General features: G+C 42.9%; 1 protein-coding gene across 1 annotated transcript in view; it reads right to left on the bottom strand.

The window, feature by feature from the left end:
* Window positions 1–18305, bottom strand: part of HS3ST2 (heparan sulfate-glucosamine 3-sulfotransferase 2) — a 135209-nt gene extending 116904 nt beyond the window's left edge. The window contains exon 1 of the mRNA XM_020977037.2: window positions 17560–18305. Within this exon, the coding sequence (XP_020832696.1) occupies window positions 17560–18059 (500 nt within the window). The 5' untranslated portion in view covers window positions 18060–18305. The remainder of the gene's footprint in view (window positions 1–17559) is intronic.
* Window positions 18306–27572: the final 9267 nt, after the last annotated feature.

Below are 27572 nucleotides of genomic sequence, written 5' to 3'. Positions count from 1 at the left end.
ATAATTTTAAAATATTTCCCTTAAAATAACATTTCTTCAAGAAAATAAGAAGGGGGAAGTGGCTTGCCATAGGAGGGTAGACTTTAAAAATTGGGATTTTCACCCTGAAAAGTTGAAATTTGAGAGCAGCCATTATCAAACTATGAAATCACAGTAGAGAAGAGCCTGGATACAACATGAAGCAGATGAATAGTCACTTGTTTAGAGTGCCTCCAATTAGTAGGAGATAGGAGAAAGGGCACCCTTAGAAAGCTGAGGAAGGTCAGCTTAGGAAAAATGACAGGAAGTGCTCCTTTGTAGAGTGGGTGATAAACCCATGGCACTCATTACCACAATAGGTGACATGGCAGGAAATATAAATTGATTTTTAAAGAGTTTGGACAGATTTATGAAGGACAGAATCATAAATGGCTCCTGAGAGAAGCTGGTCTATATTTGACCTTTAAAAGCTGAGTCGGGGAGGACAGTCAGGTCTTCCCACAGTACATCCCTTGAGTCTCTGGGCTTGATGGAGTGGGAGTAAGGCACCCTTCCCCATCCCAAGCAGGTACACATAAGCATGTGTGCACAGTACACACACACACACACACACACACACACACACACACACACATCATGACTGCCCAGACCAAGGCTCCTCACATGGCAGATGTTCATTAATGACTATTATTTAACTAAACCCCAAACTTGAAGAGTCCTGGCGAGAGCCGGGGGCTCAGGCCTGCATATAGGCCCATGCTCTAGTGCAGCTCCTTCTGTATGCTCAGTTAAAGCCATTAGGGAGGGGAGATCTTTCCAGCCCATAGACTGGTAGAAGAGAGGGTGTAGAGTAGAAGCAAGGAAAGGGGAATAACTGGGCTCAGATGGCGGTGGGAAGAGCCAGAAGAGGGATGGCTGCAGCCTGAAAACCAGACAGTCTGAAAACCTGATCAAGGGATTATGAGAGGCCCTAGGAGCAGATAATAAAATGGAGGCCAGACTAAAAAGATTGGGACTCTTCACTCTGAAAAGAGAAAAACTAGTAAGGGACCTGATGAAACTCTAAAATCATAAAGAACCCAGATGGAGAGTGGAAGGCAAACTTGCTTACAGACTCCCAAATATTGGGACAAAGAAGACACTTTGACAATCAGAATTAGGAAAGTCTGGCAACAAATAATGGGGACCCAGATAAGAGAATTGGGGTTTAGGGCTAAGACCAAGGGAACTGGTAGGGCAAAGCAAGAGCACACTCTCAGAGAACTAAGATCTTAGAGCATAGATTCAGAGCTGGAAGGACCTTAGAGGTAGAGTTTCCAAGGCCTTTAATTTACAAATGAGGAAACTGAGGCACAGATAGGTTAAATGACTTGCCCAAGGCCACACAGTAAGTGATAGAGCTAGGATTTGAAAGCAAGTCCTTGACTCCATATGAAAACATGACAGGAACTTGGGCACTGGAGGACAAGAAAGGAACTCAATTACTGGAACTGGGTTATAAGGCTGGGTCTTGGTCACAGGTTCAGAAGGCCAGAGTATGGTTCCTGATAACAGTGCCCAAAGTTAAAGCAGGGTGAGCCATTAGACAGAACCGTTGAACCAGGAGCCTAGGGCTCCTTACATTCCCCCATCCCAGATGTAGGCAAGATTGGGTTCCAGGCATTGGTAGTGTTGTGAAATGGGTAAAGTGACCCAAGTTTTAAAGGTTAGAGGAGTTTAACTTGGAGTGCAGGAACCCCAGAGAGATTTCAAGGAGGCCATGAACTTGAATAAGGACAAAATTGCATCTTTATTTTCCACTAACCTCTAACTAAAATCTAACATTCCCCTCAATTATTTATGATTCTACTTTGAAGTACCTCTATTCTATTCCAGTTTCCCCATTTAATTATGCCTTGAGCTTAAGGGATAGAATCAAGGAGTCAAGTGAAGAAGACCTAAGTTCAAATCTAGTCTCAGATACTTAGAATCTGTGCAACCCTAGACAAGTATTTAACCTCTCCTGCCTCAGTTTCTTCATCTACAAGACAGGAATAATAATAGCACCTACCTCCTTGAGTTGTTGTGAAGATAAAATGAGATAATATTTATAAGATACTTTACAAACCCTAAATTACCATATAAATGTTAGCTATTAAAAGGAATTATTGTGAGAATGGGTCCATAGGCTTCACCAGACTTCCAAGGCAGGGTCAATGACACCAAAATACATCAAGAACCCTACTAGAGGGAGCCAGTTCCAGGAAGTTCATTTGCAGGAGATGGGGTGAGATATAGGAAAACCATTCTATCTCCTCACAGATCCCCAAAATGGGGGACTCCAACCCAGTATTGTCTAGTCAGAACTTTCCTTCCAAGTTGTCATAGAACATAGATCATAAATAATAGATTTAGATATGAAAGGGACTCTAGAGGTTATCAAAGTCTAGGCCAGACATTTTACAGATGAGGAAAATGAGGCACAGATGAATTAAGTGACTTTACCAGGGTCATAGAGCCAGTAAGTTCTATAAAGATGAATTCATAGAACAGAAAATAATAAGATCAGAGTGAGAAAGGAGAAAAGAAGCTGCTACTGGAGGCCCTCAACTTGGCCAGAATTAGGGTTGGAAGGACCTTTATGATGAATAAGGGAGACAGAGAGGGAGAACTGAGCAGGAGAAGGCCTTACTCACTTTAGGACAACCTTCAACAGCTCCAAGGTGACCAAGCTTCCCTTACAGATAACTAGGAAAGAAGACAAAAGATAGTTTCTGTTGTTGGCATTGTCTCTTGCCTTTCAGAGGAACCAGGTTTAGAATCAGCTTTCACAGGCTTCCCCCTACTTCCCTGGCTCTCCTCCCAGCCAAGAGCATTCATATCCCTGACTGGGGCAGAGAACACTAATGTTCAAGTCCTATTCCCAAACTTGCTTGCTTGTACACTGAATTAATTTAAGTCTGCCCAAACCAATTATAGGTGAGCAGAGCTCTGATAGACCATGAGGAACTTCCCTGAAGGGTTAGGTTAGCTGCTTTCTCCTCTGTGTTCCTGAGTGGACAGTAGCTGAATCCCTGATAGGTATGGTTAGAGCCCCTCTCTTTCTAACACCCCATGTATGTATCTTCTCCCTTTAGAATGTAGATGCTGGAGGGGAAGGGGCATCTTGTTTGTATTTGTAGCCATAACACCTGACATAGTGCTTGGCATGGAGTAAGCCCTTAAATCTTTTAACTATCTATCCATCCATCTATCTATCTATCTATCTATCTATCTATCTATCTATCTATCTGCCTAATGGTTTATCTTTCTATCTAATCTATCCATAATTCTGGAGTTTTGCAGATAAAGGCTGTGTTTCTTTTTTGTGTGCGTATGCATTTTTTTTATATCTACATTTATATCACAATGTGTCCACTTAAAAAAATCAAATAGCAAAGTTGCTCCCTTCTGCATCTGAAGAACAAAGAAATCTAGTCAGGCTGTGTTTCTCAACTGATGCCATTGTTTGATTTAAGTGTGAAACCTTTGTATCTTACAAGATAGAAGAGATCCTGCAGGTATGGTCATTGGAACAGGGGACCCCCTTCTCTAAGGAGAAAGAGGACCTAACTGTAACATGGGAAGTTCTGGGAACAGTTCTCTGCCCAGACTTTTCTTCTCTCTGAGATGCTGCCAACCTCATTCTTTAGTATTGTTATGGTTCTGTCCCTCCTCATCTGTGTGACCTTGGGCCAGTCACTTAACTTTTGTGGCCCTCCATTGCTTTATCTTTATCAGTAAAACAAAGGGAATGTGACCTCTATAGCTCCTTCCAACTCTAAATCTATGATCTTCTTTATACAATGGACATCACATGAATCCCTCCTGGGTTGATTTAAGTCTTACCTTTGGTCCTTGGGAGACAAGCCATTGATTGAAGCCACCATTTCCTATGTTTCTCTCTCCCTTTATCTCTTACCTTCCCTCCCCACCCTAAGTATAATGACAGTGATATCCAGAGATTCCAACACTTTAGTGGTGAATTTCAGGTTAATGGAGATGTTTGAGCTGCTGTTTGGCTCAGAAAGTTTTGGGGGAAATAAGCTAAATGAGGAGTTCTGCAGCTACAGGGCTTTGCAATGACTTAACTCATTTGTCACGGAATTAATAATTCAGATCCCACACTGTTTCAGCTGGAAGCGGCAAGAGCCGACAGAGGGCTTAACCAACCACTTCTGAGATGGGGATTGATCCTGGGAAATGCTGCTGCCTCCACTTTAGCAACCTCACTCAGGCAAAATGTAAGTTATTAGATGATTTCATATCTGCATTAGAACCATCAAAGCAGAAACATGATGCAAAATAAATAAATAAATAAAGATGCTGCCACACCACAATGTCTTCCCCGGCTCTCAGCGGCAGCATTGGGAAGTTTAGAAATATTTGGGGCCAGATTATCTCAGAAGAAGAAGGGATGATGAACAAGAGTCACTACTGCTTAGAAGAAGAAAAAAAAATGAGCAGCTCCATTGAAGTAATGTCTTCAATTCAGGCACCTTCATGTTTATCTTATGAGAGTGAAAAGGGGAGAGAGAGCATAGAGATCTTACCTAATTCATATAAGACTGGTGGGCTCTGGGGAAAGGAACCTATCTCCCTCAACTGAGCCAGTACTTTCTCTAAAAGCCTGTTGGTTAGAAAGCAGCCTAATACTCCTTACAAGGTCTGGAGCCATTCATGAAGAAAAGAAAACTTCATTGCTGTGGAAATATGTTTAACATGATTGTGTGTGTGTGTGTGTGTGTGTGTGTGTGTGTATATGTATATATATCTTATATCAAATTGCTTGCCATCTTGGGGAGGGGGGAGGAGAGGGAGAGAGAAAAAAATTCAAACTCAAAATCTTATAAAAGTGAATGTTGAGAATTATCTTGACATGTAATTGGAAAAAATAAAATACTATTAGAAACCTTCATTGTTATATGTGATGGGTGTCTTCATACGCAATTTCAAACCTTAAGAGTTTGAACCTTAAGTCTGCCCACCAGTCAGTCACCAAGCTTTGAGAGACAATGCCTGAGAAGGTAGAAGACCCGCATAAAGTATGTGATTAGAGCAAAAGTCAATGGACATCCCATGTGTTCCACTGGTATCCTCAAAGTGTAAAAAGGAAGCAAAGAAGTCACCCAGTACATTGAGTGGATCCCCTGTTATTGATCAATGGGAAGATTTGGGCAAGAGCTGCAGAGTCTGAGCAGCCATGGCTGGGTTGTAATCTGCTTTTTGGAAGCAATAACCTATGATAATCACATCACAGATCTAGTAAAGTATTTGAGCATAAAGAGACTGTCCCTAATCTATCCTCACTTTCATTTATTTAGCATTTACTGTGTACCAGGCATTGTGCTAAATGCAGAGAAATACAAGAAAAAAGCAAAAGCTATCCTTAGCCTCAAGGAGCTTATATTGTCAGTGGAGAAGACAAACAATATATAAACTGTTACATACAAGATAAATATACAGGATGTCCCAAAAGTCTCATTGTAGTTTTAAGCTCTAGTGCTAATAGTTTTGATGTCCTAAAAGTCTTGGTAAAGTTTAAAGTTTTACTGGCACATTGGATAGAGTGCTGAGCCTAAAGTCAGGAAGACTCCTCTTTCTGAATTCAAATCTGGTCTCAGATACTTACTAGCTATGTGATCCTGGGCAACTCACTTTCCCCTATATGCCTCAGTTTCTCATGTATAAAATGAGCTGGAGAAGGAAATGGCAAACCATTCCAGTATCTTTGCCAAGGAATCCTACACGGGGGTGCGAAGAGTCAGACATGACTAAAATGAGTGAACAAAAGCCTTTTGGGATACCCTGTAGAATAGATGGAAGGTAGACTTATAGAGGAAGGCATGAACATTTAGGAGTATCTGGGAAAGGCCTTCTGTAGGACGTGAGGTTTGAGGTGAGTCTTAAATGAAGTCAGGGATTCTATGAGACAAAAGTTAGGAGGGGGAGCATTTTTCCAGTAGTGGTGGTGGTTTATAATGAAGCATCCTGAGTCTCTCGAAAAAACAGTCTCCTTAGTGATAAACACGAAGAGTGGCTGGTGAAAAAGATAGTTTATTCTATGGATCTAGAACTAGCCTTTCCTCTTTGAGCTTGGCCACTTTACCATGAGCCTTAAATATTGAATTCACCAGCCCAGACATCTTCCCAAAATACAGGGAAAGTATAGTGACTAGTAACTACCTATGTTATTTGTTCTTTCTATGCAGAGCATTTCCCTGGCATTCACCTACTCTCTCTCTCTCTCTCTCTCCCTCTCTCTCTCTCTCTCTCTCTCTCTCTCTCTCTCTCTCTCCCTCTCTCTCTCTCTCTCATTAGCAGATTCACTCCATTGTAACCTTTCTGTTCCTCCAGTTACCCTGGAATGAATACCTTCATTCCTTCCCTCGATCCCCAAAGCTCTTTCATCCCAGGACACTCCTATTTCATTACCTCCATCTCTATAATTAGAACCTCCATGGCAGAAGTAGTAGCAGCAGTGACAACAGCAGCAGCAGCAGCAGCAGCAGCCAGCCAGCCAGCTTTATGCATGCCAAGGAGCCCCATACCTTTCATGCTCAGCTTTTATCTGGGACTTATTGGGCTTGTACCACTGATATCTAAACAGGCCCAGGATAGTCATTATTCAGAGCTGGAACTAAATCAGACCATTATCAGTTTTGATAATTATCTGCCCAATCAAAGATTAGCACGATGATATTCTGCAATTGCAGACACCCACTGCTTTGCTTCAATTAAAAGAAGGTGGAAAGCAGGGGAGTCATTGCTTTTGAATGGAGAGCTCATTTACCTTGCCAACATCATTTCAACTAAGGGACTTACAAGAGAAAAACATCAGCTTCCCCTCCCAGTTCTGGGGTATCAAAGTATCCTTCCCATTAATTACTGTATTAAAAAAGAATCTGATGAGCTGAAAATACACAATTGTATTTATTCAAATGGTGTTACCTGGGAAAACCCCAAAGGAAAGTGGAAACAAAGCTCCCCCTACTGCTCAGAAGATGCAGTGCATCAGGCATGCGCCGGCACTAATAGTTCTTACTAACAGAACTCTCTAACAGGGCAAACCCCGATTTGACAAACGGGATTCTCAGTTTCTGAGATCTTGACGATGAAAGGAAAACAGGAGCAAATGCGGTGGGATCTTTTCTCTGGGCTTTTGCACAGTCTGTTCTCCAAGTCAGGAATGCACTCCTTCTTCATCTCTGTCTCTTAAAATCCCTAGATCGCTCCAAGTCTTAGCTTAAGTACTACTTTCCGCAGAGGAGGACTATTCTGGTCTCTTCAGTAGCTACTGCCCATACTGATCACAAGAAATTAGATTGGATTCACTTTCATATGTTGTTTCTTCCTAATGGAATGTCAGCTCCTTCAGGAAAGAGACCATTTCCTTTTTGTCTTGGGATCTCCAGTCCTTAGCACAGTGCCTACTATATGGTAGACGTTTGATAATGGCTTGTAGGATACATAGGGTTAAAAAATCATCTGCTGGTTTTTCTAAGTGTCTGGTGGCTAACTTTCCCCAGCGAATATCTCTAAGCTTAGTTAACACTAGTCTTGATGTAATAGAAAATCCAAAAAATGCCTGTATCATTCTAATTTGGGTATAGGTAAGAACTGGGTTTGGGTCTTCCCAGGCTTCGTCAAGTTGTATGACCTTCAACAAGTCACCTATTATGTTTGTTTATCATCATCAATAGTATTTATCTATCACCTGAAGGGTTGTAAAGCACTTTTCAAATATTATTTCATTTGATCCTGGCAGCAATCCTGTAAGGTAGATATTATTACCACCATTTTACACTTGGGCAAACTAAAGCCAACAGAATTTAAGTGATTTGCTCAGGGTCACACAGGAGGTAAATATTAGGTCTTCCTGACTTGAGGTCAAGGCCTCTCACTATACCACCTAGTTGCATCATCAGATTCTTCATATCCAAAACGTGGAAAATGATAATAAATTCACTATTTCACAGGAGATTTCTGAGGATCAAATGAAATAAGAGATGTAAAAATTTTGAAATACAAAAGAAAAGTATTAAAATATTTCAGATCTTCAAGGATATATTGTAATAAGTGGTCTTCATGGGTAGAAGTTCTGACCTTTTTATGTCATGGACCCTTTGGGCAATCTGATGAAGCCTATAGACTCCTTGTCAGAATAATGTTTTTAAATGCATACGATAAAATGTCTAATATTTCCAGCTAATTAAATTGAAATGCAGTTGTTGATTTAGAGAAAAAGAAACAGTAAGTTCTCAGACCTCAGGTTAAGAACCCTTGGTATAGAGGAAAAGACCTCAACTTAGCATCGGACAACCTGTAACTGTATCACTTACTCTTTCTTCATCACCTTGGACAAATCAATTAATTCCTCTGAGCCTCAATTCTTGAATCTGTAACATAAAGGAGTTAGACTAAACATTCTCTATGATCCCTTCCAGCCTCAGACTAGAAGATTTTCTAGCTTGCTAAGACCTTTCAAAACTTTCACCCCCCTGCCATAGCCTTCAACTACTCAGGCCTACCTCCAAGGTCTTGGTTAAGGACTTATTTTCTAAGCCCAGGCATAGGGTTCAGTTGCCCAGCCTGGGGAAGTGGTGATTATTAAGAGTAGGACTTAGGTAAAAGGGATTATTTTTTAATTTTTAGTCATAATAAAATAAGAACAATCCATGATTTGAAAAATCCACAGTGGTTCTAAATTCTAAGCCCTCCCAGGAAGTGCTGCTAATCTGATTCCCTCTAAAAAAAAAACTGCCTGAAAATACTTTGCCTCATCCCCTTTCCTGTCAATCTGCCAAAGCAGACCCTGCCAGTGTAATGTTAAACACATTCCATGGCTCTGCAGCTTAGACAGATAAAAATTAGTTATGAAGCATAATGGTATTTCCAACTTGCTGATGGCTTTCCCCCACCTATCCAAACTGCCTTCAGACTACAAAGCCCATTAAACCATTAGTCCAATCCATCAGTATATCATGGCAGCTGAACAGGATCCTCAGCAAAAATTGTCTCTAGAGAAGACAGAAAGACTTCACGTCCTCCAGACTAAGGGAGGACCCACCCTGAAGATGCTTAACTTTAAACTGATTCTTCTGGAGTGACCAGAAATTTTGTTGCCACCCTGGGGAAACTGTAATTACCGAGGTCCCACACCCCAGAACCAACCAATTCATAGGACCAGAATTTAATAATAATAATTTCCATTCCTCTCAATCAGAAATAATAAAAAAGAATACATCTATGAGTCAACAAGAGATCAAATGCCTACTATGTGCCATGCCCTACATTAAACATAGTAAAAATAGCCTACAATTGAAAAGGAAGGTCCACTGAGAATGGTGGGGATAGCATTCCCTGAGAGAGGGAATGAAATACTTTCCCTGCTCATCTCCATCTCCTAAACACCTTGGCTTCCTTTAGGTCCCAGCTAAAATCTCACTGGCTAGAAGAAGCCTTTTTCTGATCTCCTTTAATGCTAATGCCTTCCCTCTGTTGATTATGTCCAGTTTATCCTGTAAATGTCTGGCTTGTAAATAGTTGCTTGCATGTTACCTCTCCATTAGACTGCGAGCTTATTGAGAACAGGGACTGTTTTTGGCCTTCTTTGTATCCCCAACATAGTGACTGGTAGGTACATAGTTGATGCTTAATAAAGGTTTGCTAACTGACTGTTCTATATGTCGTAAATTTAGAGGCTGGAAAGGGACTATAGAGATTATCTAATCCATCTCCTTTAGTTTCACAGATCAGAAAACTGGGACCAAGTTAAATAGTTTGCCCAAGGTTGTACCTATGAGGAAAGACAGAAGTACTGCTTTACCTGGGAGGGTTTGTCAGATCCCAGCAAGAGGAAAAACCTGGGCAGAAAATCACTCTGAATCCCTCCCATAGCTAGCTACAGTTAGGTGTTCATTCTCATTAGGCCTGACCCCATTTCTGGGAGGCACACCTTCAGGGCTCTTCCTGTAAGACAAGTAGGCCTCACTCCTAAATCAAACACCAACATCTATTAAAGAACACATCCTTCATCTCCCATACTCCTGAATTACAGCTCTCTAGCCATTCCTATCAAGGATTCAGCACTGGCCACTCAGGAAGGCAGCAGAGAAAGCAGCCAAGCTAACCCTTCAGGGAAGCCTCCCTGGGCTATGACAGCTCTGCTCACCCATAATTAATTTTCCACATTGCATTACAATGACTGTATACATGCTGGAAATAACTGTCATATCTCCTGGATGCTGCCTGGGTGACTGAGAACTTACAAGGCTGATAGTGGATTTATGAACTCATTCTTTTCATTCAGAGCCCAGAGAGGTGGGGGTCAAGAAAAAAAAAAGGCCAGGTGTGTCTGTATAAGGCTACACTTCCACATATGTGCTCACATCTGTAATTGTGTGTGCTTGCGTGCACATCTGTGCACAGCAGGCCTGGCTCAGTCTCTGAGTTTCAGATATTTAACAGTGCATAAAAAAAATTATGAGAAAAGTGTTTTGCATTAAAGCCTCCATGCAGATGGTCCTCTTTTCTTCTGCCTCTGGGTTTATTATTGGGTAAAGTTTTGATTTACTGGAGATCAGCCATGTTTTTACAGTTTGATTTCTTGATTTAAACAAGCTGGATAATGTAATGGACCTTTTATTGCGCCTTTTATTGTCTCTCTTACTTAGACTGTAGGCCCCTGGGGCAGGGACTGTGTCTTCGACATTTTATGTAGCCCCAAGAACACCACTGGTGCTCAACAAATAATAAATAACCTGAACAGTAAAGCCAGATTCCAAGAGTTACAGAACACACTCATCTTTTGATATTGTGACATCATACCAAGCTGAGCCAATTGTCACCTATTATCCTTATCTCATTCGTATATTGTAACCCTGTCCTGCAAAATGTCATCAAAGGTGAGATTCTCCATGAAAATAAGCCAAATCTTATAGTAATTTGGGCAGCCTGAGTTTGGTGGGCTTCTTAAGACCCTTAAAACTACAGGGCAGGGGCAGCTAGGTGGCGCAATGGATAGAGCACCCACCCTGAGCCAGGAGGACCTGTCTGGCCTCAGGCACTCACTAGCTGTGTGACTCTGGGCAAGTCACTTAATCCCAATTGCCTCACCGAAAAAAAGCCAAAAACTACACGGCAGCACATAGCTCATCCCACCGGAGACCCTGGGCAGCCTTTACTTAAACAGAGATATAATATAGCATGATACCTTTCAAAGCATATTTACACCTGTTCTTTCATTTCATCTTCACAGTGGTGGGACATTATTTTCATATGACAGATAAGGAAACTGAGTCTTGGAGACGTGAAATGACCTGCTAGTGGTTATACAATCCGAGTAGAGTGAGGACTAGAACCCAGGTTCTGGGACTCCCAGAACAGTGTTATTTTCACTGCCTATGATGCTTATCACAGCCTCATGAGTCATAAACTTAGGGCTGCAAGAGACATGAGGGGGTCATTTAGTCCAGAGCTTCTTAAACTTTTTCTGCTCAGGACCCTTTCAACACTTCTTAAACTTCTTAAACGACCCCATATGGGGTCATGACCCACAGTTTAAGAAGAGTCCAATCCCTTTATTTTAAAGAATGAGGCCAAGATAAGTTAAGTGACTTAGCCAAGGTCATACAGGTGATAACCACACTGGCTGAAGTAGAATTTTAACTTGGATCCTCTTAATCCAAATCTCTCTTTCTTACCACTATACCCCAGGGCTTCTTTCCTACTCATACCTTGCCATGGGATTTTCTATTCCAATCTCAATCTTACATTGAATTAATATAAGTCTAGAGATTCATTCAACAAGTGTTTATTAAGTAGCTACTATGTACTGTGCTAAGCACTGAAAATACAAAGACAAAAATGAAATCATGCTTGTCCTCAAGAAGTTTACAGTCTACTGAGAGATACAGATGAATCCAAATAAATACAAAAGAAAGAGACATGAGGATAGGAACTAGGAGTGCTACTTGGCTAATACCAGCAACTCTTTGCCCTATCCCAGAATCCTCCCACAGACCTTTCCCTTATCTCCAGCTCTAACCCAACTGCCTACCACCTCCACCCCAAAAAAAGAAAAACCTGGAAGTTTCCACTTAAGGGAGGAATGCCAGGTAACTTTTCCTGGAAACTCATGTCAATGGGATATTGAAACGCTGAAGATTATTAAAAGAATTTGAAATCAAAGGACTTGGATTCAAATCCCTATCTGCTTCTTATTATCTTTGTGACCTTGGGCAAATCCCTTCATCTTTCTAGGACTCAATCACATAGTCTGTCAAACTAGGGAGGAGGAGTTGGACTTTATGACCTCTAACATCCCTTTTACCAAGACTACAATTTTCCAAGTCCATATATGATTCTTTGAAAATCTAAAACATTCCTTCTTATTCCAAGAAGGGAGATCACATCCCACAGCACTAAAAAAAGGAATGTTCTGCCATTCTGGATATCCAAGGTTCTAGATTTATGGAAGGTAAGAGTCAATTCTTTTAGTTTCAGGGCAAATGGCTTATACTCAGGCATTATTCATGTCCATACATACACACAATTAAGAAAAGTAGACGAGTTAAGGGTTGCAACCTTGAAGCCCCTTCCCCTTGGCTTATCATCTTGGCTTCTGAATAGGATTTTCACTAATTCCTAAACCTCACGTCCAAATTTCAGGCATGTCAGGCCTCATTTACCCTGATTATTCAGAGAATAGAGGAGTTTATCTATTGTGCTGAAAGTGAAAATTTCCCCCTCATTTCATAGATTTCCCTACCCAACTTCTCCCTGGTGAAAAGTTATCCAATCAATCAACAGCTACTTATTAAGTACCTACTAAGTGCCAGGCCTGTGCTAGGCCCTCATAGTACATATTATGAAACATTCCCTACTCTCCTGAAGCTTATATTCCAACAGGGGAGATAACAGAATATATATGCATATACAGAATGATAAAGAGAATAAATACAAAGGGTAAGTGTACAGTAATTTGGAAGGTAATAAGACTAATCATGTTGATATGTGGCTATCTCTTTAAAGGTTTACAAAGAGCTTTCCTCACAATAACCTCCCCTTGGGTGAGAAGTATTCCCATTTCATAGATGAGGCAGCTGGAGCTTAGACAAGCCAAGTGATTTGCCTAGGGCCACAAAAGCAGTAAATGTCAGAGATGAAACCTGGACCTAGTCCTAGCTGAGCTACCAATTTGCAGTCAGGGAGAGACCTCCTATTCTAAAGTTGTTGAATTAATGAGATAATTAATTTCAAAGTATTTTGAAAATTGTAAATAATCATAGAAATGTTAGGTATTATTGCATGTGGTACAACTACAACTTACAGTTTTGAGGAGTTTAAGTTTGAAATGGAATGAACTGAAAGTCGGTAACAGTATCAGACCTGTTGTTATTATTTTTCTCAGAATGCCTGATCCCAGGGTGCCTGGCCCACCTGACATAATCAATCATCAAGGTATGTGTGGGGTCACTTCCTACAAAGGTTGTACTAGTAGGAGATGAGTTCCCCCAATCCTTTCTATGGAGAGTCATTTGGTAGGTGGGAGCAATTAATGCCCAAAAGAGAAAGAAAGGAGACAAGAAAGAAATAGCAACCACGACCACCACCACAGTGTTAATCAGCTGAGATTTTAACAGAATCAAAATGCAATTTGAAAAAAAAAACACACTGCCCCCATACCCAAGGTTCACAGTTAGCAAGCTAAAACTCATGTATGCCAAGGTTAAAAATAAAAATGAGCCAACTCCAAATGACAAGAAGGAAGGAAGGAAGGAAGGAAGGAAGGAAGGAAGGAAGGAAGGAAGGAAGGAAGGAAGGAAGGAAGGAAGGAAGGAAAAGGAGGGAGAGAGGGACAGAAGAAGGAAGGAGAGAAGAGGAGAAGAGAGGAGAGGAGAGGAGAGGAGAGGAGAGGAGAGGAGAGGAGAGGAGAGGAGAGGAGAGGAGAGGAGAGGAGAGGAGAGGAGAGGAGAGGAGAGGAGGGAAAAGGAAGGAAGGAGGGAGGAAGGGAGGGAAGGAGAGGGGCTTCTGGTCTGGAGGTAAAAAAGAAACCTCGTTTCTTCCTCTCTTGGTGTATGGGTATTGTATGGTTCCTAGGAGGCTCTATGTTTGGAGTAAGAGCAGAGGGTAATAAAGAGCCTGTAACCCTTGATTATTGTTATTCTGCATTTGCAGTATGCTTCACAACCATTTATTGGTTACTCCATCAAGGAAGCCCTAGCCTCCACCAGGGAGCTGGTTATAGCCAATATATACTAAGGAGCACTAGTGACCAACCCAATGCCTTTCTCCCAAACCTAGGGCATTGTTGCACATCCACACAGTTAAGAAGAAACAGATTAGCTCAGGGTTACAATCTGGCAGTCCCTTCCCTTTAGCTTATCAATTTTGACCTCTGAATGAGATTTCCACTAATCCCAAAACCTTACTCTAGTCTCATGACTACCCTCATTCTCCATACTCTGGTTTGGAAATGGGGTAAGGTATGTCTTGGGGGAGACAGAGGGAGAGTTATACCATTTTGCTCCCTACTTCACATTAATCTCAGAATTGCAATGGATCCTAGGGGGCATTTGGTCCAAATATTTCCCAACTTGTGCAGAAATCACTTCTCAGCTTTCTTACTTTACCTACCCCCAGGTAGAAATGTGTCTTTTTTTTCCTTCAGAGGACAGAGAAGAGTCTGGTGACACTGATTTGTTGAACCAGGGTACAGCTAAATATCAGAGTTGGCAAAGCTGGTTCTTGGCAAAGCCAACCCTAACAAACTCCCTCACTCCAATTTCCAATGTCCTTATTGAGTCATGGAATAACTGTTAGAGACTGAAAAGACCATCTAGCCCAAATTCCTCTTTTAGCAGATGAAGAAACTGAGTGAGGCTAATCTAAAGATCAATACATGGGGAAACAGGTCACCAGATTCTAATTCTGGTTCTACCTCTAACTGGCTACCCTTGGATATGTCACTTGAGATCTCTGCAGCTCACATTCCACATCTATGAAATAAAACAATTGGACTAAGCAGTCATTCAGGTCTCCTGTCAGTTCCAATATGCTATTCAATCTATTAAATTCAATTAATCATCAAACAGTTATCATGCTAGTTTGCTGGGGATTCAAAAGTAAAAACAAACTCATCCCTGTCCTCATGGAACTTAGATTCTATTTAATGTTATTCAACAAATAGTTAACTGCCTACTATGTTATTCTATGATATCATGAGTTCTAGAGAGATGAAGTTTATGCCTAAGGAAATAAAGCTAGTTAATGGTAGAGTAGGACTAAAACTCACGTCTCTTGTCATCCAGCCCAGCACATTCTTTCTATTATGCCTCGAAGACTATATGCACCACTACTGCAACTGGGTAAAGCATTTATTTACAATACAAACTTCTACATCAATCGAGTACCAATCATAGGCCTTTTCCGTCTGCCCATAATAAGCAATACATATGAACTTCTTACCTGCTATTATCTAACATGTTACTTCTTCTAGCAAAAATAATGCGTTAACCCAGATACAATCCACATATTCCAGAAGATCCCTTAGGGGTGATTTTAATGGTTAGAATTCCAGTCTCATGAAATAGGCTGATTCAATATTAGCCTGATAACCTTTGCTAGAGCAAAGCATTCAGGAATATGAAATAAAGCTTGGAACCCAAAAAATGTCTTAGAAGTCGCAGGATTTTCCTTGGAAATAAGTCTTAGAAGTGACTTATGACACTTCTCTTTAGAATAGAAAGAAAGTGAGGAATATATATATGCTTAGTGGCTGACTGAAGGAAGATGGGGAAGGAAGTTGGCCAAACCCTGATTCTTGAAGTTTCTGAAAGAGAGAGCCAGAAACCTCCCTAAGGGATACCAGGAGCCTGGACCTTGACTTCAGGAGGCTGGAAGACAGTGACTGCCACCACGGAAGGCTGAAGGAAGGTTCTTAATTGTTCAGGCAGATGGGCAGATTCCTGGGAACAACAGATGGGGCTCTGCAGGGTTGTCAATGCCACCTTGGAGAGCTGCTGCCTAACTAAACATAAGGGGGGGAAACAACTTCCTAACAATTGGAGCTGTCCAAAAGTAGAATGGAAGAGATAAAGAGGTAGTGAATTCTCCATTATTGGAAGTCTTCCAGCAAAAATGGATCAAGGATATGATAAAGGAGATACCTGCTCAAAACAAAAATGTGTTGAAGTAAATGACCTCTGAGGCCCCCTTCAACTCCAGAATTCTCACCTTCAGTTCTATGCCTGATCTCACTCATTGACCTCCAGAGCTGAGGGCCCATTGGGCATTGACTGACTTCAAAATGGAGTTCATAGGCTACTAGTTCAGTTTTCATTTTGGCTTGTCTGTTTCTGGTGGAGGTAGGAATATGGAAATATGGCTGGGATTTGATGAGAAAAAACCTGGTCCTGTTTCTTGGGGTGTACTGCATGAAAAGGATTGGTGCCAGTCTGGAGTTACCTATTTCCCTGGGGCCAGCCCCAGGAACCCCCAATCCTTAAAGATCCCAGCTTCTGCTGACAGTCTGGGAGAGCTACCTACCCCTTGAATCCAGAGAGCCTGTTCAATTTCCACCATTGAGGCTTCCTAAAACCCAAGTCTAAGGAAGCCTCAAACCTCCCCTCCTACCCACCCCCACACACAAACACCTTAGTCCCAGGAATCTCAGCAACCCCTTAGCAGCATTACTCTGAGCTCCTAGGGGTACAGGGTGCTCTTACTTTTTAATAGTGTAGTTTCCAGATCACCCTGATGAGCTCCCCCAGAGACCCTTCTCCAGACGCTGGCTCCAGCGGTTCCTTTTGTAGACCCACCACCAGGAGTTCAGCAAAACAATCTTCTGTGCTCAAAGACCGTCAGGAGCCCCAGCCACCCCACGAATTTCTTCAGCATCACCAGTGGGGGCTGCTACCATAATTAAAAGTAGAGCACTATCTGCTGGGAGGAGTGACATCCAGCCCCAGGGAACCGGGTGAGGAAGGTTGATGGGGATGGAAATAAACTCCCAAACCTCTCTGGATGTCTAGAAACACACAGAAAGACTGGGGGCAGGGTGTGGGGTGGGAGATGGGGGCGAAAGATACCACATAGTCTACACTTACTGTGAAAGCCACTAAGCCCTGGAATCTCAGTCCATGGCTAATACCATTAACCATTGACATCCTGCAGAGTTCCCCATCCTGGCTGCTTCACTTACTGCAGAGGCGGCAAAGAACCCACGTCTGTGCCTCTTGCGATCCAACACCCGGCTGCCACTTTCTTCCCTTTCCCCTCAATCGGGCCCACTCAATCCTGTCTGCCACTGGCGGGGCGCTGATGAAAATACTCCGACCAGATGGGAGCAGAGACTAACAAGTATTCTCGACTCTCCAGAACGCACACAGCCAGGGAGGGCGGTTCCCTCTCAGTGGAGGAGAAATGGGGGACACAAGACACTCAGGGACCGAGACAGTAGCTGCCTGGGGCCCGAGGGCTGTGGGCTGCAGAGCTCTCTCCTGACGAGCCAGTCTCACCCCTACAAAACCCTAAGGAAACGGATAAAGCTCTACTTACCTGTACCAGTCTAGACCCCGGTCGTAGTTTCGATCAAAGAAGTGGGGCTCAGTGCCCACAGCCCGTACGTCGGGGTGTACTCGAATAAACTCCAGTACCGCTCGGGTGCCCCCTTTCTTCACACCCACGATGATGGCCTGAGGGAGCCTCTTCGTGCCCAGCTTCGGGGTGCTGGAATGGTTGGTGGAGGCCAGGCGAGGAGCGGGTGCGGGCGCGGAACTGAGGGCGGGGGCTCCAGGGGAGGCAGCGCTGGGCGCCGGCCCCTCTAGGCTGCAGTAAGGGGACTTCTGGAGAAGTTTCTTGCCTCCCACGTTCCGGATGAGGAGGCAGCGGTGCTCCCCGAGGCCACGGCTTTGCATGAGGCTGTCGCAGCAGAAGAGAAGGCTGTAACACAGGTAAGTGCAGGACAGAGAGAGCGTGAAGATGAAGAGGAACCTGCGCGTCAGCCGGGGGGGAGGTGGCACTGCCCCAGCCAAGGACTCTACAGGCCATGTCTCCATGGGCCCGGAGCAGGGGGCATGGTTTCCTGGGGGGTGCCGGCGGGATTGCTCCGGACCTGCTGGGGCATGGGAGGCGCGACCCCAACTGGGGAGCAACAGTTGCGGGCTGGGCGTCGAGGTCGCCCTCTTCGCGGGGCGATGCCAGCCTGCGCGCCCACCATGCCCGGCTGCCCGGGACTCCCGGCGGCGGCGGCAGCTCTGGGACCAGGCGGCGGCTCTTCCCGCATCTCCTAGTCTTAGGAGAAGAGGCTACCGGGAGTTGGGGAGGCTCCCAGAGTGTCCCGGCTCAGGCATCCCCGTCCCGCGTTGCCCAGGACCCGCCCCCAGTCTAGAGTCTTAAACCTTCATCTCTTTCAGTGCTTGAGGAGCCCAAGGGCCAGGGAAGCGCAAACGGGTAATCCGGGTCGGGTAGGGGCGTAAAATCCCGGCGCTGGCGGCAGCTGCTGGCGGCCACCGGCTGCGGCGGCGCCGGCTCACTGGCTCCCCGGGAAATGCCGAGCTGAACGCGCTGCTGGCTCTATTTAAAGGGGCAGCCTGACGTCAGCGGCCCGGGTCCCTGGAGCCCGCGCCCCGCCAACAGGGACTGGGGCCCCTTCTCCCATGAACCCTGGACTTCTCTGGGGAACCACGAGCAGCTCTGCTCCCCTTCACCCTCCAGCCCCCACCCAGAAGCCTCCGTCCGTGCCTTGGAGCTCCTCAGTGCGCCCCAGCGGGAATCCCTGCTTGGCCGGTGCGCTCCGTGGGGAGCCCTTCCCCGCCCCTTGCTCCCCAGGACCCACGGGCGGGGCTGGGCCGGGTAGGGCGGAGGGAAGGCGCCCGAGGCTCTGCACGCACACATAGAACTAGCCCACAAACCCAGCCTGCCCTCCCAGGATGGGACAGCCACCCCCGCCCCGCAAGGAGGTTCCATCCTCTCCCCCCGCACCCCCGCCCTCTCCCCGAAAGCCAGGAGCTGAACATCACACAAGCATACACACACACACACACACACACTCGCGCGCGCGCACACACACACACACCCCTCAACGAGGCAAGCGCCCAGCACAGACACCCACACACATACACACTCCGACAGGAATACAGACAAATACACACCCAAGCAGGATATACGCCTACTCACCTACACACCTACTCAACTATCGCACATCCTAAGAAGGTTACACACAATACTAATGCTCCAACAAACACACATACGAATCCATCTGACATAAGAGAAAACAGGACAGGCAGAATAGGGACACGCACACACTTGATTCTAACACTCAGAGAAGACACGCAGCCCTCTCACGAAGACACGTTCCCAGGACAGACACACAGACAAACCCTCCAGGGACACAAGCACGTCCCATCCAACAAACCCGTCGCTATTCTGTTATGTGTTTTTTGGTGAGTCTGGATAAGGCTAAATGTGGAAGCTCGGTGATCATTAATAAATTAGGATCAGTTTCCTGTGCGAATATCTGAGCCACACATCAGCTCTCAGACACTGAATCACGCACACTCACGCACACTCACTCACACACACACACACACACATACATATTCAAGACTGTCTCACACTTTATGACGTCCACACTCACGCTATCACATCCTCACGCGGAGGCACTAACATCCTCATACTCATTCATACACAACTTTATACCCTCTCGCTACTGAACCGAGAACTGAGGTCCCAGACACTGTTCCCCCGCCCGCCCCCCAAAATTAATAAAAGCTTGTCTCGTCTGTTTCAAAGGGGAGCCCCCTAGCGGCGGGAATGCATTCCAAGGAACCAGTTCTCATGCCTAGAAATGTCAGATGCTGGTCCTCTCATCTCTTGGTGGTGACCCCGGGGTACCAGTCATTTGAGAATCCAGCATGGGTCAGAATGCTTCGCGGAAGAATTCTAAGGAGGACGCTATGTTCAGAAAGGCTTGCAGAATGAGAGCAAATTACCATTCCCACACAATATAGTGCTGACTTACAGCCTTTCCTGGTATCTCTTCCTTCTGCATTTAACCTGCGATAGCCTCAATCTTTCTATTAGCTAGGTCCAGGAAGGTGCTTTTTTCTTTGCTGAGACAGTGGGGCTGGAGGCCAAATAAATAAAAACAGCCATTGGGAATTTTGGTCTCCCCTGGGGGAAGGAGAGGACATCTACATTTTACAATGAAAGCAACTTAGGATGGGTGCCAGTGGTCACAAAGATAAAACCATAATTAAAGAGGATGCTGAAATCTCGGAAATGTTTTTTGAAATTAATTTATATTCAGTCTAGAAACATGCAAGACAATATACCTGGTCAAATAGAATTGAACACTAAAACAAGAGCCTATGTACAAGCGTATCCTATGTAACATATTCCTTCCTTTCTTTATAGGAACAAAGATCTAGGCACAGGTTCTTAACCTGAGACCTATGAACTTGCTTGATAAATATTTGATTAACTCTATTTCAATGTAATTCAATATAATATGGTTTCCTTTATAATCCTATGTGTTTTATTTTATGCATAAAAGTATGATTCTAAGAAGAGGTCCATATGCTTCACCAGACTGCTAAAGGAGTCTATGAAACACAGAGCTACTCCCTAAACCTCCATTTAAGGAAGACACACAAGCCAATTGAGTTTTCATTCTTCTCCAGGCTGTACTTGAATTTTCTCTGCCATAACTCAGAAACTTCTTCATCCTGGAAGTTCATTCCAGCCTTGAAATTCACACAATGGAGGGGGCAGCTAGGCAGTGCAGTGGATAGAGCACCGGGCCGGGAATCAGGAGGACCTGAATTCAAATCTGACCTCAGACACATAACACTTACTAGCTGTGTGACCCTGGGCAAGTCACTTAACCCGCATTGCCCAACCAAAACAAAAAAAAAACCCCAAAACAACCCAGAATTCACACAATGGAAGTGATGGGGCTGATGTGGCAATGGGACCCTTAAAAGGGGGTCCTTGAACTTTCCCACAAATTTCAGGAAACCAGATCCCTGGCGTTTGCCTCAGGCCTTTTTTAGCCAGAAATACCCTTTCTCCTCATCCCTTTCCCCCTGATTGGATGGCTTATGCTAGAACTGCCGTTTAATGAGGGCACCCTGATTCTCTATGTGATGGCTCAGTGCTGGTTATCTTTGTACTATATACCCCTTCATTCTTTTCAGCTTCCTTTATATGTTGTCTTCCCTCACTAGAATGTAAGCTCTTTGATGCCAGAGACTGTTTTTCTACCTGTAGTTTTGTTGCCAGTGCTTAGCACAGTGCTTGGCATATAGTAATCAGTTAATAAATGCTTGGTGACTGACATGGAGAAACAAAGGTTAAGAAGCCCTGATGCAGAGCTAGAAAAGACCTCAGAGACCATCTAGCAGAGGCCACCCATTTTACAGATTAGGAAATAGAGGTAAAGTTAAGTGACTTATCCAAAATCAAATAATTAGAAAGCTTGCAGAGAAAGAATTTGAACCTAGGTTTCCCGTGTTAACTCCTAGATCTGAAGTGTCTTGCTTTAAGTTATGCAGCTAGTAGAGGGAAGAATGGTATTTTGAAGGCAATTGAATTCAATTCCATTCTGCTGGCCAGTTCAGTGACTGTTATAATACCTTGGTTGCCCTAATTGCTTCTTTTCACTGTATCAGTCTAACAGCTTTCTCATTCCTGCTAGGCAGTAAAGTAGATAGTGTTTAACCTGGAGCAAGAAAGACTTGCATTCAGATCCTGCCTCAGACACTTAACCTTGAGCAAGTCACTTAGTCTTTGGCTGCCTGAGTTTCCTTATCTGTGTAAAGGGGATAACAATGACACCTACATCTCAGAATTGTTTTTAACAATAAAAATCAGTTAATATTTGTAAAGCCCTTTGCAAACCTTAAAGTGATATAAAAATGCTAGCTATTTACATGCATAACCTATGTGAAATTGCCTACCATTTTAGGAAGAGGGGAAGGGAGAGGGAGGGAGAAAAATTTGGAGCTCAAAATCTTGTAAAAATGAATGCTAAAAATTGTCCTGATATGTAATTGGGAAAAAATGAAATACTACTAAAACCAAAATGGAATAAAATATTTTAGCTATAAAAAGCTAGCTATTGCTATTATTGTTCCTTCATTAAGTACCTACTATGTGCAGACACTATGCTTGGTTCAGGAGATTCAAAGATTTAGTTACTGTCTTCAAAAAGCTTACAATCTAGTAAAAGAAGAAATACATGTACAAAATAATTATAGAAGATATATACACATATATGTATGTGTGTATGTATACATGTGTATATATCTACCTATGTAGTTTCTGCTTCCAAAACACTTTACTTCCTTTATCAAAAATAGTTGGTACATTGGAAAGAACATTGATTCCAGCACTGGAGGACTTCATTTCAAATTCTGGTTCTGTCATCTACTACTCATGACCTTGGACAAGTCATTTCTTCTCTAACCTCTCTGGGCTTCATCTTTGAAATGAAGTTATATCAGAGATACCAAAGAGTTGATCCATGCTCAGGAACTAGATAACCTCTAATGTGTTTTTTGGCATCAAATATTTGATCCTACATTTTCTCATTCAATTGTCCACTTATTATTATTATGCTTATTTTACAGATGAGAAGTCTGAGGCTCATAGAACTGCTGTCTTGCCTCAAGTTATATAGAGAAGAGATTTGAAAGCAAAGCAATTCATTTTTATTCAGATGGCCAGCCTGGTGATTGTTACAGTGTTTTGGCTGCCCTAATTATAAAGAACTTCAGACAAACCAGGTATAAAGGGAGTTCAGAGAAGGTAGAGATCACACCCACAAATGTGATATTATAACTGGGCTTTGAGGTGGGGATAAGATTTGTAGAGGAAGAAACCATGCCAAGGATACAATTATATGAGGAAGGCATAGAGACAGGAAAGCTTGCAGTGGGATAAGTGCTTAACTTGGAGGTTGTTGTTTGTCCTTCATTCTCGAAGAGGACCATGACATCAGGGAGGTGATGCCATGACATGCAAATGAATTGGATTTAAGGGAGGGAGGGCTGTGCAAAATCACCAGCCTCACTTTCTCCTCTGGAACCATCTGGGTCCAATGGCAAGATATAGAACAGGATGACTGGAGATGGCCCCAAATATAGTGGAACACCTTGGCCTTTTTTAAGCTAAGGTCTTTCCCAGGTCACTTTGACTGAGGCAAGGCCCATTCAGTGATTAAGGCTAGGTAAGAAATGAGGCAAAGAAGCCTCTTTACCTAATCAAAACAAAAAATCAATCTGGGAGGGAAAGACTCTCAGGGTTTCTGGCCAAAACAGCCAAAATGCTGTTTACATTCACTCTGAGCCAATCAGGGCCCAAACAATGATCAGTGGGACTTGGCCTAGGATGTATTGTTGGCCAATCAAGTACATTTTTAACTTCGAGGACTGGGACAAGGGAAGAGATCTGAATCAGAGAGAGCTGGTCAAGGCTAATGTTTGAGTTTAGGCAAGAATGGAAGGGAAAAGGGAAGAAATAAGCACTTATTAAGCACCTACTATGTGCCAAGACAACTTTACAAATATTACCTCATTTGATCCTCACAACAACCCTGAGGGATGAGCACTATTATGATCCCCATTTTACAGTTGAGGAAACTGAAGCAGACAACTGTTAAGTGACTTACCTAGGGTCACACAGCTAGTATTTGTTTGAGGTTTAACTCAGGTTTGCCTGATTCTAGGCTCAGAGCTATATATACTGCAACACCTAGCTGCCTCAAGAGCTAATGACAGTTCTTTCCATTTTCAGGCTGAGGTAGCTGAAGAAAAATTAAGTTGTAGGTGTGGGGGATATAAAAGAGATTCTGGCGGCAAAATCAACAGGACTCGGTGACTACATGTGGAAAGAAAAGCAAAAAGGGTGAACTGAATAGGACTCCATCTTTTTTTTTTTACTTTCTGTTGCTGGGAACATGGTGAGAAGAAATAGTAGGTCAAGATTTTTAGATTTCAGAGTCAACCTTATAAAGGTGTAACTCCTGTCCCGAAGCCCATTGGTATGGGACTCTCCCCTTATGGGTAGAGATGAATGTCCTTCCCTGACTGAAGGCTTCCCAGGATCTTGGCCTCTCCCAACTCTACCCTACCCCTAATTCAGGACAGGGCATTCACCTCCACTAATAAGAAGAGAATCCCATATCAGTGGGCTTTGGGACAGGGATTACAAAGGCAACCATTGAAATATTAGGCATAATAGAAATAGTATAAAGACAGAAGAGAAGGCTTAAAACACATAGGATCTAGGAAATGAAACTGAGGAAGCGTAATAAGAGATGTAGAAGGAGAGATGAGAGTATAGAGTAACAAAAGCCATATGTGTATGTGTATATATGTGTTCATAGATACCTGTAGTTTGATATGTGTAGATTACTGTGTCATATATGTAACAGATATCAGGGAATAGTTTTTGAAAATGATAATTAGGCTAGCTTAACCTAGTTTTCATGTCAGCATAAACTAGTATGATTCAATATGCATTAAGGAATTGAACTTGTCTATGAAAAACAAGGGTTTACTGACAATTTGACCTTATTTATAATTCTCATTTGTGCTTGATGTTGACACTACTTAATGTTATTTCCTTCACACGTGGGCATTGTTGAAAAGACCATGACATATAGCATATGTTTATTTACATGAGCACTATATATTTATTTGCAAAGGTTCATAATAATAAATTTTTTTTTAAAACCAAAAGGTTCCTATTTTATCCTTTTCTGGTTTTAGTTCATGCTGGTGATATGAGTCCTTGGTAGAAATCTAAATATAAAAGGTAAGTTTGGGGCATAATTATTGAATCAGTAAGAGAAGAAATGGTTATTCCTAATTATTAAAATTAAAGACAATTTTCAGTTTCCCGTTCTCCTGAATACAGAAATTTCTGCTGTTAACTATGCTGGATATGAGTCTGAAAGTAAACTGCAGTATACTTAAGAACCTCAAAACTCATTTTGTGGCTGAATTTACATTTAGTGGACAAATAATTAGAAGGAAATTTACCCAGATTCTATATTGCCCTGTGACTGGAGACAGAAACACATGAGGTGTTGTAGTAGGATGCAGCAAAACCAGCAGAGGGCAGCAGTAGCCTCAATGAGTGGCTGGGGTATTTGCAGCCGCTCACAGTTGGGGGGATAACCAGGAACTCTGGTGAGAAGTTAGTAGAAGAAGTAAGCCAAAGAGGGGCACTAAGAGAGGGAATTGTTGAATGAGGACAGCACTAGGCAGACTGGGAGTGGGTTAGGCAGGTAGTGAATCAACAAAACTAAATAGGAAGGGCAGGGATTCACAACAGAGCCTGGTTAGAATTTTTAAAATGCAGACAGGACATTAAACCTATAAACAGTGGAAAGACTGAGAAAGCTCCATAGTAGGGAGGCCCTCTTGACTGACATATTTTCCCCAAGATCATAGGATCATGAGTTGGAGGGGACCTTAGAGATCATTAAGTCCAACCAGATTATTTTACAGATGAGAAAACTGAGGACTGTAGAACTCAAGCCTGAGTCTTCTGATTCTAAATCCACTGCTCTTTCCACTGTCACATCGCCTCTCAGTATGATATAAATCTGAAATTGCATAGAACTGAGTCATAATCTGATGCTTAGCACAGTGCTCGGCACATAGTAGGTGCTTAGTAAATTATTACTGAATTGAATCCTATTGAATCTAGTTTTCCTGACAACAAAGTAGTACAGTCATTCTGGGAAAGTACATAATAAGGAGAATAACTGTCAGGATAATTTTACTAAACTGTTCGGTTTGCTCCCCTGCATCAGAATCTTCAGTGACTCCCTATCTTCCCAGTAGAAAACAAAAAGTTAAATGGTCAACAGGTTGAAATCCTATTTTTAGCATTCACTATGTGTGTGACTTTGGGCCTCAATTTCAACATCTATGGGATGAGGGAATGGGAATAAATTGCGTCTGGGGTCACTGGCAACTCAAGATCTACAACCCTCTGATTCTAGGGAAAACATGGAGGGCCATAGGGTAGAAAGAGGCCATGGGAATGCTTGGGCTTAGCTTCCCATTTGCTCTGAAGTATATTAAGAAATTATGTCTGCTCCCCTATGTGTCACAGCATTCTATGCCCTCTAGATTCCAGATCCAGCCCTATCAGGACCAAGGAGAGAGCTGGGCATTAGAGGACCAGATGATAGCTCCTCACATTGCCAATCTGGCACCTTCCCATAGCCGTGAAATTCATCCAACAAAATGGTGAGGGAGTACTAAAGCATTGATGATCCACAGGTTGTGAGAGAAGTTTTAATATATCCATTCAATAATTTGCACTCCATAAGCTTGCTACTCCTTCAGCCTCCTTTTAATTGTTAAAATTATGAAGTTAAACAGGTGAAATCATACCATGATACGGTGACAGATCTCTGTCTTTTCTTTCTCCATATATATGTCTATATAATATATATAATTATTACTCATAATTCCCTACCTGATAAGTTTTTTTTCCATTTTTAACACTGAATTTATGAACATAGATGCAAGGCATGTCAGGTGATCAAAGATAATCATGTGCATCGCTGGCATGGTATTACTGTCCCAGTCCCGTCCTCTAGGGTCAATATTCAGGACTTCCTTGGTCAGTGGAGAAGTGATATCTATTCTCAAACATCCCCTTTCTGAGAAGGGCAGCTGAGATGATGGTAATCCAGGAAATTTAGTACCCAAAAGGTGGATTTCAGCATGGTACAGTGAAAAGAGCACAGCTTTGTAAACCTTAAAGCACTCTATTAATGGTTGTTACCATTGTTGGTTGCTGCTGTAATCTGTAACCAGAGAAATGAAGTTTAAATCCCAACTCTACCACACTACCTGTGTGACCCATGACAAATCACTAAATAACTCTGGTCCTTAGGTTCCTCATCTGAGTACTGAACTGGCTGTGAGAACTCCCTGCTTTCAGGTCCCGTCTTTATAACCAAGTACCTATATGAGATGGGAAGACCATATGTCCCATGTTTCCTGTAAGGAATCCTTTTGGGTAAGGGTTGAGCAAGATGACCACTGATATCCCTTCCAACTCAAAAATTCTGTTATTTGGTTATTCTCTGAATTTCATCTTATTCTTTGCTTTTATTTTCAGACATTTATTGGACACTTTCTAGAGAGCAGATTTTGCTAGAGAGGAGAGGGCCTTAGAAGGGAGACATTGATACTGTAGTAGGGATTGGGATGGGAAATTTAAAGCTTGCTGAAAAGAATTGGGGGCAATGATTATACCTGGTTCCATCTCTGGGGACAAACAGAACAAATCAAATATGTCTTCTACAGGGCAGTCCTCCAGACACTTGGAGGCAGCTATCATGTCCTTTCTAAGTCTTCTCTTCTCAAGGTTAAACATGTTCATTTCTTTCAACGAATTCTCATATGACATTTTTATACTTCTTCATTGGAGCCAGGCTTAGGCACTGTAAATTCACAGCCCCAGTTTGCATTTTTTGCTGCTGTCATTCTTCCCATTGACATAGGTTGTCCTCACTGTCCGTATTGTTTTCCTGATTC

This window comes from Phascolarctos cinereus, unplaced genomic scaffold (assembly GCF_003287225.1).
Source record: "Phascolarctos cinereus isolate Bilbo 61053 unplaced genomic scaffold, phaCin_HiC Scaffold_4;HRSCAF=312, whole genome shotgun sequence".
In the NCBI taxonomy this organism is placed as follows: domain Eukaryota; kingdom Metazoa; phylum Chordata; class Mammalia; order Diprotodontia; family Phascolarctidae; genus Phascolarctos; species Phascolarctos cinereus.
Note: the sequence above shows the minus strand (reverse complement) of the source record. Positions and strands in the feature narration are given on the sequence as shown.